At 37.9% G+C, this 14,562-nt stretch overlaps 1 protein-coding gene across 1 annotated transcript in view; it reads right to left on the bottom strand.

The window, feature by feature from the left end:
• LOC145988917 (atlastin-3-like) overlaps positions 1-6,623 on the bottom strand; it is a 284,911-nt gene extending 278,288 nt beyond the window's left edge. The window contains exons 1-2 of the mRNA XM_083124215.1: positions 6,420-6,623; positions 192-382 (exon numbers count right to left, since the gene is read on the bottom strand). Coding sequence (XP_082980341.1) covers positions 192-382; positions 6,420-6,444 — 216 coding nt within the window. The 5' untranslated portion in view covers positions 6,445-6,623. The remainder of the gene's footprint in view (positions 1-191; positions 383-6,419) is intronic.
• Positions 6,624-14,562: the final 7,939 nt, after the last annotated feature.

The raw sequence follows: 14,562 nt of genomic DNA, 5'->3' as shown, positions 1-14,562 counted from the left end.
TTAAAATTTCTGATTTCTGATTTCATTTCTGCATTCCCTGAAGATGAGCGCAATATAGGCCCTCGAAACGTTGGAAGCCAACTCCAATTTAACCTGGCTCGTAACCCGAGAACACTTGTTCGAATTACTACAATTAAATAAAATAAAAGTAATTATTGATCCATACCTGATCAAACTCAGGATCAACTCACCCTTCTCTGGAGATATCTAACAAACAGATTCATTAGAAATGATTTTCCACTTCTCAAAGACCCAATAATTGAAATTACGTAAACTTTCATATCTTCAACCTTATCATTCAGTAGAATTTGGCGGAGAACATCTACGTCGAGAGAAAATTTTCCGTCTTCAGAAATCTTCGCAAATCTCTGAGGTACGTTTCCTGTAAATGATTTAAATAATTTGAATGTCAATTATTATTATAAGTTCATGGCATACATAAATATATAGTATATATATATTCCCTGGAGAAAAGTTACTAGTATTATTAAAGGATAACATTTTACATAAGCAAAATAGTTTCATGCCAAGTTCAGATTTTCCTTACAAATTTAAAAAGGCAGTTCTAATTATTAATAATATTCTGAAAACTGACATTAAAGTAGAATTTCATCAGCTGTTACTCCTCTTGCATTATGAACTCAATTTACATGATTGTAAAAATTTCAAATTCATATTTAGAACCTGATAATGAGGATATGTGACTTATACAGTTGACGAGTATGTCTTGTATAGACTCGTAATGGGATGAGTAACAAGTTCTATTATCACCCTTGATGCCATCAACCAGAAACACAGACATATCCTAATAACTAACACTCTCATGTAATATGAGAGAGAGAGAGAGAGGAAGGAGGTAGAGAGAGAGAGAATATATATATATATATATATATATGTGTGTGTGTGTGTGTGTGTGTGTGTGTGTGTGTGTGTGTGTGTGTGTGTGTGTGTGTGTGTGTGTGTGTGTGTGTATGTATGTCATATCGGCTTCCCTCCTGTTCTCGCCTCTTGTCTCTTGTCCATCCCATTCTTCTCCACTCCTCTTATCTCCTCTCCTGTCTTAGATTTCCGACTACACTGCACTCTTCTCCTCTTCTTTTCGTTCTTCTCAACTCTCAACTCCCCTCTTCCCGTCTCCTCCTCTCCTCTCAACTCTCTTCTCCTCTTTGCTCCATTTTCCTCATCTCTCCTCGCATATTTTCCCTTTCTCCTCATTACTTCTCCTATCCACATCAGTCCTATCTTTTCTTCCCTCCTTTACTTTTCCTCTTCCCCTTGCGATCTCTCTTTTCTCCTCTCCTTTGTTGTAACTTTTAGTTTCCTTTCTCCTCTTTTCCTTTGTATAGACTCATCAGCGATGACATACTAGAAAATCGATTTTCTTTCTTTCAGAAAATATTTCTTATTTGCGACAAATATAATGCTGATATTTTTTTAGAGTTTTATACAAGAATACTTGGTTTTATTCCTTTCGCGTATTTGATAAATATCTATTGTGCATATGGCAACCCTGAAATATTGAGCCTAACTATACACGCAACCCACCAGCGCCTTACATAATTTGGGTTGCCTAGTTTAAAATGTCGTTGTCCTAAAACTTTTGAGACACTGTATAATCACCTCACTTATTACTCCGGCAGTTTGTGTCTTTATACAGCATGTTTGCAGAAGATACAATTAAACCTATAAGTGTATCACTGTAAAAGAAAAAAAAAGGGTAAAGTGCTCCCCTGTGCATAGCACCACGCCATGAAGGCGTATAGGGGTAACGTCCCACACTTTCTTGATCCGGTCGTTAGTGAGGGTGATATGATCAGCATCACGCCCCTGACCGCTTTTACACCCCTGGGTTTCCCTCAGGTACCCATGTTATTCGACGCTGGGTGGGCGCCCGGGCCGCTTCCAACGTTAGAAAAGTTCCCGGATTTGAACCGGCCGGGGAATCGAACCCGGGACCTTTAACATGGTAGACAGACGCGTTACCGACTGAGCCACCACGGCCATCACTGTGTATCACTGTGCGCTGTATAAAACACACCTCATTATTAACTTCGTTGTCCGTACACAAACCTCATTTAGTAGTCCAGCACCGTACCAACCGTCAATTATTTCTGCTGCATTTAGACTGATGCTGCCGTGACGTGCAATACAGTCCTGGATTGTAAGAAAAAATTCCGAGGCCTCCCACCCGCACCTGCCACCTGCTTATCGCTTGAACACGATGATAACAAGACCTTGAATGTTCACGATCGATTCAAGCCAGAAGAGGGAAGTGGAAGGAATGTTTAGATTTCGCTGATATTAACTTTAGACATATGCCCGATTGATTTTCGAAGCATTAAGTAGTGGATTTACGATCTCGCCACCGAAGTTTCCGGGTTCGATCATGGCCTGCACATGGATGTTTTTTGTGAGTATCTCTTCATCAATTTCATCTAATTACACTACCCTGCAACGAAAAAAGTGTTTGGAAACTAATAGCTCATTCCATTAGATTTCTGGCTACTGACTTCAGACAAAAAAAAGTCAGAAAAGTCTCCTCATCACGTAAGGTTTGGTCACAAAATCATTTTTTTCCATCGCTTTCGCCTTTTCTAACCAGCAATGTTAACAACTATTCTACAAATCTGCTCGCTAGGTAGTAGCACTGCGGTTTCTTAAATTAGGTTAAGAAACTGGTAGAAATAGGCAAAAATAATGTAATTTGGTACAATAAAATTATAACATAACATTATGTCATGCTGTGTATTTGACAGGATTACATACTCCAATCAGAAACTAAGATATAATTTGTGTTCAACATCAAACACTCCATGATTTACTTCAATCTTTCTCATATATCTACTAAACTGTTCGAAAAAGAGGTCTTTCAAAAGAATCCGCAGAACTCCTAGGTTCTCGACTAAATGAAAATAATCTATTGGCATGGTTTCTAGACCTTTCATGGTTTAGATAAAGAGAAGCAGATTTCATTCCAAACTTTACCGAAGATGGAGGCCTAGTATACTGTTTTCCGGGGTCGATGGAAAAGTTCAATATACAGTATGAGGTTAAGGATTGGAGACTATATATAGACTCCTCCAAGAAAAGCCTCAAAACAGTGCTTATCAATAATGACAGTACGTATGCATCTGTTTCAGTTGGTCATTCTGTGTAAATGGAGGAGAGCTGCGAGAACCTATATGTAATTCTCACAAAATTAATTACAATGAACATGGGTGGGCAATATGTGGTGATCTAAAAATAATTTCAATGATTCTGGGACAAGAGGCAAGTTAAACCAAGTACCCCTGCTTCCTGTGCGAATGGGATAGCCGGGATAGGTCCCATCACTGGATGCAAACAGTGTGGCCACTCAAGGCTTCATTACAACGTGAGAGTAAAAATGTAACACGATAGAGTCTGGTTGATCTAGTAAAGTCCTGATTCCTCCAATTCATATTAAGCTTGGTGTAATGAAACAGTTTATCAAAGCTCTGTTAAAAGAGGGGGCATGTTTTAAGTACCTGTAAAGAAAATTTACGGGACTTTCAAAAGCGAAACTAAAAGAAGGTGTATTTAATGTACCAGATATTAGAAAACTGATAAAGGACAATGATTTTAAAACTACGATAAACACAGTTGAAAAAAGAGGCCTGGAATGGTTTTAAAGAAGTTAAGAACTTCAAAGATCCAGAATTTAAGTGTATTTTGAAAAACGTGATTGACAAAATTTAGAGATTTGGGTTGTTTCATGAATTTGAAAATGCACTTCCTGAATTCTCATTTGGACTACTTTACCGAGAATGTGGGAGCTATGAGCGACGAGCAGGGGGAGAAATTTCATCAAAATATCAAGAAGTAGGGTAGGTGGAACATAAACATGTTAGCAGACTATTGCTGGATGATGCACAGAGATCTTCCGCAATCCTCCCACAATAGACAAAGTGGAAGAAGGAGTTTCCACGGAAAAATAAAAAAAACAAAAGTAGGATTTGTAAATGTCATTAAATGTCGGCAATGGTATTTTCAATTATTTTATAGCCTACAGGCAACACTGATGATACATTATTCAGCATTCGGCTTGCAATTCACTTGCACTTCACAGTGAAACAACACGCTCAAGTTTTGATGGAATTTTGTAAATTAGCGTTGCTTTTCTTACACTTTTGGCTAATCGCGCCAATCAGGATGGGTGATTATGTACGCCTCACAAAAAGTTTGGAATATTGTTATATTTAGCACAAAAGTTTGGAACATTTTTATATTAGACAATAGTTTCTGATTGATTGATTGAGTTGGTGTTTTAAGGTCCACTTTATGCACGTAAGGTTAATAGGGACTGAACCTGAAGTTTAAAGTGGGATCCGAACCTCTATGTGCCGACAATGGAATCCGGGATCTCTTGATTATAAGATGACGACGATTAGAGGACAGGTAATAGGGAGGTTAGTATATGTTAGTGAAAACACATGAATGTCCAGCAGATTATATCATGTGTTGTTGGATTCCAAGATCTTGCCTATCACGTATTGCGTAATGTAACAATATCACAAATTATTTGTGAGGAATGTATAATGAAATCGACGAAGGGATACTCACTCTACACAACTCGATATTCGAACTCCAGACCCTGGGTGTCGTAGCGCGCTGTTCTAACCAATTAGATTTGCTTACATAAAATAAAAATCTTCCCACACATGTCAGTGTCTGTCTGGGATGGAAGTCGTCTGATTTCATAATTAGATAATGTATGAATCGAGAGAAGTAGAGTGCCACACTTTTCCGAACCACAGGAGAAAAACGTCGAATAGTTGCCTCTCCACATATATTTTACAAGATACTCATTCCTCGTTCAACATTTCGATAAGTTAGCTGTCAATTTGATCTCCAAATACTGCCAATATATCAATTTTATGTCAGTAAATCAGTGAATAACTCGTTTTCTTCCCTTTTCTTACAATATGCGCAGCGTTTCTCCACAGACTTCAGGGACATAGCGTAGAATAATGAGTGTCGACAGTAGTTTTGTAGAAGTAGGCCAGGTCGCTGCTACAAAACGAATTACGTAATAATATTACCAAAATAATATAGTGAAGGGTCGCGATGGTAGAGTCAGTATGGTGTTTGACTGCCACACGAGAGACTCGGGTACGATTCCCAGCGTTGGTGATCTAAAGCCGAAATTTTTATTCCTCTATCAGAGGATGAACAATATATCCCATCAGAAGCTGGGTGTGCCCTTAGAAATGTTTAACGAATTATTTCGTGGTGTAACAATAACAATATTGCCATACAGCTTCAATTTGATCAAAATATATAGAGATCTTGTCATTCTAGAATACGTGCAAAATTCATAGCATCTACAGCTTCGCAACAATCAATAAAGTAGAAACTGATCATCCGTTGCAAAGTAGTTAGCATACAGTGCACTACAAAGTCAGAGCTCTTGTGTTAAAATCTCGACCTGAACATATATATTCTTTATGCATATCCATTTCATCACATCATCAATCATCTTTATCGTCGCTATAAACTAAACTATTCAGAGAACTCCAAAGGTTTTAACATCCATGGACAATGCCGTACTGCGACTGTTTGAAAGAGTCACGCCCATATGTAAAGTGTTTTCTTTTTAAATTTAATTTTCTGTCGTTGGCTGAACGTGAAGATGAGAATTGGAAGATATACAACATCCATGCTCGAGACTCTCTGTGCATTCAAGGTAGCGTCATACGTATAACACCTGTCTGATGTGACCCCTGCCACTGTCTCTTTGTCCCCTCCTTTCTTCCAACTTCGCCACTGGACCGTTAATCATATACTGGTGGTTAACAGGCCGAATGCCTCCGCCTTCTCATATATGCAATTCATAGCCGTTGGGATATAAATAAATATATTCTGAAATACTAAAAACTCACAGTCATGATGATGATTCAAGCAAGCATGTAAATGTTTCTTGTTAATAACACGAAAACACACCCTTGCCGCAGCGAAAATTGCTTTCCACCTCGCATCACTACAGCCGTATGCATGATAAATTTTGTTTAGCCACATGAGGTGAGGTTTAAATACATCGTAAAAGACTATGCCGTGGGCCCATGAGGTTTAAGAACATCATAAAAAAGCTATGGGCTTCTCAAAAATACATCATAAAAGGCTACGCCGAGGGTCCACACATCGAAAAAGGGCCCATGAGGTTTAAACACATCGTAAAAAAAAGCTATCGGCCCCATCAAAAAATACATCGTGAAAGACTTCGCCGAGAGCCCGTGGGCCCTCGACATTTTCATCAAAACTCGTCATTTTCTGTTGGTGAACCGGCCGTACTATACTACTCGCACTTTAATCTGTGGATCCAGTCCCAATTCTTTCGGTGTATAAAGTGGACTTAAAACAACAACTCTAAACGTCTTCTGATATGATTATATGAGACTTACCTCTGTTCCCGTCTCCAGCACTCATTTCAAACTGTTCTGTATCGCACGCCTTAAACTCCAATGACGCCAACTCCAGATTACATGGAGCTTGGCTGGAAGTTTCCGTTATATGGGGAGTTTCCCGAAGTCTACAAGTCGTCTGATAACGCAGGGCGACTGTTGAGATGCAGCGCCTTGAATACCGTAGTGTGGAAAACGGCACTGTTCTGGCATCCCTGGCTGGTTCCACTCGAATATGATACCGCTAGAGGCGCTGGTGTCGGTACACGTGCATGACATTCGTCTACTTATAATAGAAGTAAATGGAGTTTTCGCTGCAACGTCTGATTCTTTTACATGAAGCATTTCTATGAATGTGATAATTGCTATGATATTTGGTACAGTGGTCGCGAAGATATTAACGAACATTCTAGACAGTCGACCACGTCCTGTTATCGTCATACTTTCGTTAATAATACGGGAGAAAAAATACGTGTGGAATGCTCTTGGCAACTAAATTTTTGCGTATTAATTAGGTTCATTATTATTATTATCATTATCATCATTTCTTTTAAAGATATACACACTGAAGCATTTGTATTTTTTTATATTTACTGTCTCTTTTCTTCCGCTTTAAACTAATCGCGGCGATGATGATAATGATGATTCCATGAAACGACAAGGGGAACCCCACAAAACTTTCTTAGTGACATCGACATGGGTGTAAGGAAACTTTCAAACCAATGGGACAAGCGACACGGGATGTTCACACTGTCACACTAGTGACACACTTCCAGACTGTAAAATAGCATTCATTGCACATGAGGGTCCAAACAGCAAACGACACGTTCATATGGCGTATTCACGTGCTACTTGTTACTTCGGTCGGAAAGCTCCTTAAAGGAAGGGTGCTCAGACCGAAGCGACGCGCTACAGGGGGAGTTCCCAACTAAGTGACAAGCGACATGGTGGCTTCAGTCTATTGGCAAACGTTCGCTGCTAATTGTGCGAACAACAGATAGGCGACACGATAAACCGCACATTGCAACAACAGATCTAGGCGACACGATAAGCAACACGTGTCGCTTGTGCGTCGCTCAAACTAGGCCATTTCCTCAATAGGTTGCAACATGTTGCCGTGATTTGTTGGCAATGAGTGTCTTGCTTTAGGGAGATTGCGCACTAAAGCGACAAGCGGCACGCGACACTTATCGCTTGAGGATTTCACCAACCGAACGCTGGCCTGTGCTTCCCGTCATGCCGCTACGATGTCAAATGTTGCTCTTGACTGGCTCGTTTCCAAGCAACATGTGTCGCTTCGGTATGAAAGTTGCCTTGGGCCAAAGGACCCGTGTCGCTATGGTGTGAAATCCTCGTATCGTTTGTTGCGTGTCGCTTTGGTGTAAAATCTCCTTGAGGAAACGGTGCAGTCAGAGCTTGTGTCCCTATGGTTCGAAAGGCTGCATTGATTACGGAGTGCTCGCTTCCAAGCCATACTTGTGGTTTGTCACCCCGGTATGAAATATCTCTCAGGATACTATTTATATTTTAATAACACAGAAAAATAAAACTCTAGTCACAATCCAACACCTGACGTCCGGAATCACTTTGCGATGTTTCTTCTTGTGTTACGCATGCTATTTATTTATTAATGTTATTTTACTTTTCTTTCTAAATTAATGCTGTTTCGTGACTGCAAATCACTCCACAAATATAACTATTTCCATCAATTCACGTACCGCATTTCAAGACAAAAAAATCTACACAATATATTCCAAAAACTAACAAAGCCGCATTACTTTCATAAGAAAATTAGCACTCGTACTGATCACACTGCCATCTATGTTTTCATCCGTCTCGGGAACTAGTTTCTTGCGTCGTTTTCCACACTACATTATTCATTATTCAAGGCGCTGTAGTTGAGCCTTCAATTGTCTTCCTTAATTGCGTGGCCAGATCTCGGGACAAAGACATCTTATTGTATGAGATTTATTATCCGAGAATCATAGGCGCCACCTGTGAGTGGGAGACAAGTAAGCCTTGAGGGAGGGCCTTCAGTCATTCGTATATGCGTAGGTAAAATAAACCTAGTGACTCAGGGGTACAGAAACGAATACAATATATACAGGTAAAGGCACTGTACCAATTAAATTTTTGCTTTGTGGGGGGGGATGCGAACTCCAAGGCCTCCTGCAGGATTTTTCCTCGGGGAGAGAGGGCATAGTAAGATTTCATACCTTGCCATTCAGTCATAGAAAGTTGTAATGTTGTTGTTTTGTTGTTATTATTATTATTGCTAAATTATTATTATTATTACTTTTCAAATCTCAAAATTCAAATTGAATTTAAAATACTTTGGCGCTGTATACAAGTTCAAACTTCACTCTGTTATCTACTTACATAGAAACTGTATTAACCTTACTTCCTTACCATAAACATCTATCACTTTGTTGATAAAAGTTCTTTGTTTTTTGTACTTTTTCAAAAAGCAAGGATATCAAATAGTATCACTTAAACTGCTGACCTCTATGGTATACCTCTTATACACGTTTTTATACATGCCGAAGGGTAGGCCTACTGTAAAAAAAAGGAATAATTGAAATTGACCGGGTGTGAATTATCGAGATTAGATCCCGACTTTTCGTAATCACGAGCACCAGCAGCGGCGCCAGGTTTAACCATATGGGGTGCTGAGAGGGTGCGGGATGAAATTTATGGGCTGCGATGTTGAAAATAATGGGAAAATAGAACACGTATGCATGCTATAGCCACTCAAATTTAGGACGCTTCCATGAAAATATGCCAATAACGATTCATATTTGCTTGCTTGCTTTGACTACATGTCTATCTACTACAGTGGAGCCTTGATAACCTCAACATCTCGAATTCCTTGACAAGTCGAATTTTTTGTAATCCTCTTGAATTGTCCATAACACTCAATACTAATTTTACTTCAACAACTCGAATAAAATCTTGATAAGACGAATTTTTGTACAGTTTATGGGCTCAATAACTCGAAGGGAGAGTATCAAAAACCTCTACGAGTTAAATTCTAATCACCTCTATAACTCAAAGTTTTAGGCCCGTATTCATAGTCGTTTCTCAAGAAAGGAAAGCATCTTGAGACCTCTCTTAAGACGCCATGCTGTTTCATAAACGTATCTCAAGATACTAGCCAAGAGACGGTTTGCTTCACCATCTTGGATAAGAACAGTCTGTGCCAAGAGACACTTTTGGCGTTTCATAGTTCTCTCTCAAGGTCCATCTTAAGATTCGCTGTTTCATAGACACTTCTTGGCAGCGTAAGAGCGATATTCGGTCTCTTAAGATCCTGTATTCGCCAAGAGAACGAAACAGGTCTCTTGAGATAACGAATGTTCTCTTGAGAAAATAAAAATGGACGTTGCAGTTAGAAACTATGATAAAGAGGATGCATATTTTGAAGATTTTCTCATTGCAACAGCTGTTTTGTCCAGTTTTTATGCCTCAGTTTTGCATCAGGTATGTAAATTGAACTACTCTCTACGTAATTATCTTAGTTTGAGGAAACATAAACCTTGTTAATTGGTTGTACTGCCTCTCTTTCTTCGGTTTATTGATTCATAAAGAAAAGTGTAGTCCTGTATTATAATAATATTGCTTCTGCATGAACATTATTTGATTCTGAAGTAGTGCATCGATTTGTTACTCAGTTGTGTAGCAAAATAATGGAATACAATAGGATTTCGGTGCCGTTAATCCAATGTACTCCCTCGAGAATTGTTTTGTTTTCTTTTTAATGGACAGATTTCGATGTTTTACGTAATATTAAATTGGTTCCAACTCGCGGAAAACACAAATAACGGATGTATTTCATTCCAAAGTATGACCGGCGTAAGTTAAAACCTTCCATCTACGGTTACTTTCGCCGCCTTTTATTAGTAAAAAAACCGTTTATGTGCACACAAAAAGAGCGAAAGAACACGTCAACTCCAAACCTAACACTCCTAACTTAACGACGAAAAATTTTAGCTCCTGTTGTGGAATGTCGTGCTGGGTGCTATATTCACTTGCAAGAAGCCCTCAGGCTGTTTCACAGTAAGGTAACAGACGTACTTTATTTCACAATGACACATCTGTGCGAGCTAAAAATAGTGAAAAACCTCAACATTTAACATAAACCATGCAAGGCATTTACTTTCTTGAGGGAGTACAGATTGTTAAGGGTACCTAGTATTTCTATTTTGGGCAACTACTGGCACAATGTGGTGAGACCAGATATATCTTTCACACATTTTCAATGTATGTATGTCAAATTACTCACACTAACTTGGGAAAATAAACAAGACAATAACAGTTAATCAAACTACCTAACCTGTGCACTATAGAAGTTTCTGATTATTTTTAGACACACAAATGGAATACCTAACTGCCCTCCCTAACATGCAGTGCAAAAGATAGAATACAAGAAAATATTTGTGTCTTAAAAATAAATTTCCACAGTGACAAATCACGAGACCTGGTGAAAATAGCCCCAAAGCTTGGTTCATCACCTGGTGAATGAAGGTAGTCGCTGATTTTATTTTATTACTACAGTATATATGATTACACAAAAATATATGATTTAACATGAACATATTTGAACAAGCATAATTGTGAAATCATGAATATTTCTCTTCTATTTTTCATTCCAAAGGTGTACACAGAAGAGGCTGTATCCCTTCAGATAATTTTTATTTGACATAAATTAATATAGGTCCAAACTCTGCTTTTGTAATTTCGATATTCTCATAGTACACACATGCATTTACATAAATCATATTCTACATGTGCCTATAAGCAAATACTGAACAGGTTTTCTGATGAGAATAATTTTACCATCCTGCTCGTGTGCACTTATGCAAGTAGTTTAGGCAGGTATGTAGAAATTGTTTAGATTTGAATAATACTGAAAAACTTTTACAAACACAGTTATTTTCATGTTATTAACTTCAGAAATGAGTATTTTCTGCATTTCAAAATGCACAAGATATGGACATTTTAATAATCAGGTATGTGTATTGGGTTAATTTGTGGTCAGGCATTAATTTATGTGGAATGAATTTTCGTTACAACTTTCCATGTTCTTATTTTAAATTGTGAGATCAGTCTTAAGGATATTTTGTTGTTATTTTTTCAGGTAGTGCAGGTCCAAAAAGTGAGTTCTTGACTTCGTGGCTAGATGGGCAGGAAGTATTTATGATAATTCGATATTCCAAAGGACAAGATGCAATTCTTCATGGCAAGGGATATTCAGCTCAGCTCGACCATACCTCTACAGTCCATTCCAAGACCCACCAACTGATCCTGAAAGAGGTACAACTATGCCCATGCTCAGCAGAGGAATGTTGTGGAGAGTACCTTTGGGATATGGAAGCGACGTTTTCCACGTTTGTCCAGAAGACTTGGAAACAGTTCGAGACATTGTTATCGCGTGTGCAGTTTTCCACAATATGGGTATCATATACAGTGGCGATGTTGAAATTTTCAAGGAACCTCAGATATCATGTCTGTAGAAATAGAGCCTACACGTGTGCATCGTAACAATGGTGAGCTGCAAAGGAGCTTCTTGTGAATAGACTGTTCATATGAATATAACAATGTGGTCAGCTTATACTTTGTCAAAGACTATTCACTCAGTTTTCAATGGTTCTCTTTTTCTCTCGCACACAATTTTCTGCATCAGCATGTGTGTGTGACTGTGAATTATAGTGGTAGGAATCCTAGTTTTATGAGATTCGTTTGATTTTTATTGTGAATGCTGTTTTAGCATTTTCCATGACGTTAAATTCGTATTCATCCAAGTGCTGTGTGCATTGATACTATTGATTGATACTAAGAATATCAAAAAGTTATGCTGCAAAACTGTATTTTCCTTAAAACCATGCATTTTACTACATGGTTTTAATGTCACCAAAAACATGTGTATTTTGTATATGTGGACAACATAATTTCATTTAACTTATGTTCTTTCCCCTTTTTTTTAGAGTCAAAGAAAATAATGAAATGTGACCTTCCTTTATGTATGACCAGTGAACAAGATTATTCTCAAAATAAATTAGTGCTTTACCTGTAAATTATTTTTGATTTTTATTTATTACACAGTTTAAAGTTTCTCAGTGATGTCCATGTGTCTAGTAAAATTAACTTCTCAGTGATGTCCATGTGTCTAGGAAAATTAACTATCTTAATTCCTTTGGTTCTTTTATGAATTTGTGCCGGACCCTGTGGCTGAGTGGTTAGCACATTGCACTGCTACTGTGATGCCAAGGGTCCCGGGTTCGAATCCCGCTCGGGCTCGGTTGTTTGTGAATGTCCATTCATCAATTTCATCACTCATCCCCATCTTCGCAAATTAGCCAAGAGGCACAAAACGCGAAGTAAAGTAAACTAAATCAATCAATCAATTTTATGAATTTGTATCATGTGGATATTCTTGGAAGCCATGGGAGGGAGTATTTATGCACCATGTGCACACATGCACAGACAATAGATAAAAAAGTAACATAAAAATCTGTGGTATCACACCAAAAATTATTTACAACAGGAATTATATGCTTTCAACTATTCAGTATAGCCTGGTACAGTTGAGAGTTACTGAGGTAAGTAAGTAAATCAAATTATCTTGATATCATTCATTAATGGGAAAAGGCCTGATGATAGTGTACCATCAAGCTAATGTTACTCTAATTGACTGGGTAAAAAAATATATACTCCTTATATGATTTGAAAAATAATGAGTAACTTATGCAAGAGAAATGTTCATAGGAAGCAATTGAAGGTCTCTGTGTGTAAAACATGCTAAGTGACACCTTGGTCATTTCCGAGTTCATTATGAAAAAATATTATTAGAAGCTATACTGTAGATAAATTGTTTTTGTGTTGTGTTTACCAATTTCAGAAGGCTTCACCGAGTCCAATGCAAATCGTATGACATGGCAATTTCACTCTAAAATTGAAGGATGGCACATTTTACTTTGTAACTCAAAAATACCAAAATGTCACTTACCATGTTTTTCACCCAAGCCCTTCAATTGATCATAGCTCGCTGGAACATTTTATTGTGACCATGGACTCTCACTTTGTTTCTATAGCCTATGGTACAGCGTAAATGAGCAAAGGCAGAGAGGCTGTGATTAGGGAGTGGGATAAATTAGTTTGGTAATGTTTGTGTATCTCCTCATATGTGAGAATCCCATAATCTTGTACCTTCTGTTTTATGATGGAATAAAAAACACACCCAGTGTATTGTTATACACTTTTGCATTAAACTTTGATACATCTCAGATATTCATTAAATGACAGTAGATTTATTTTGTCTTCTGTCAAAAGTTTAGCTCTTAACATATTCTGAATATTTGATGTCCTTTGCTATACACTCATTTTGTGCATAAATGCCAGGCTATAATCGCTCCGCATATCTTGTTCACGTGTATTGTAACCACCCATTTGAAATTCCAACTTCTCAATGTTACGCTTTCTTCGTTGATGAATTTTACTTGTACTTGTGTCGAATTATGTCATTGCATTTCGCTTATACTCTTGAGAGGAGTGAACAATTTATATGCACATTGTGGAAATTCATTATGAGTATTCCACTTGGGATTTCGAATCCATAGAAGTAGTTTTGGTACTAATCTGATATTCCCCGGACAGATTTTTTCATTTTTACAGAAGAAACTACTTAACGGTAATAAGTTCCTGTAGCATTGTTTAACATCTTGAAGGTGTTTTGTGTGATGTGGGAATGTTTCATAGCGGAAATTCAACCATTGACACATAGCCCCATGAACGATTCCCGGTAAGGTTATGTTAGGTAGGGTCACGTTTAGGTTAAAATAGTTAAAAATTGGTTTCGAAAGAAATATGTGTAGCCCCACACACCATTCTCGCATAGCCCCACGAACCATCGACACATAGCCCCACAAACCATTTGCGGAAACGTACGTTCTTCAGTTACAAAAACACTTTTATTAAAAAAAATTACAATTACTTTGATAAAAAAAACGTGAATGAATTAAAGAATGTTCCGAAAGTGAACAACATCTGTTCTATGGTTTTCTGAAAAGAACATGACAATGTGCAGGTAAGTTTGGACTAGATAGCCCTTTCTCATTTGTTGCAAATTGATACTTGGGTAGAAAAT

Source organism: Lepisma saccharinum, chromosome 6 (assembly GCF_977018435.1).
Source record: "Lepisma saccharinum chromosome 6, izLepSacc3.1, whole genome shotgun sequence".
Taxonomy (NCBI): domain Eukaryota; kingdom Metazoa; phylum Arthropoda; class Insecta; order Zygentoma; family Lepismatidae; genus Lepisma; species Lepisma saccharinum.
The sequence above is the reverse complement of the archived record's forward strand: the minus strand, read 5'-3'. Positions and strand labels throughout refer to the sequence as shown.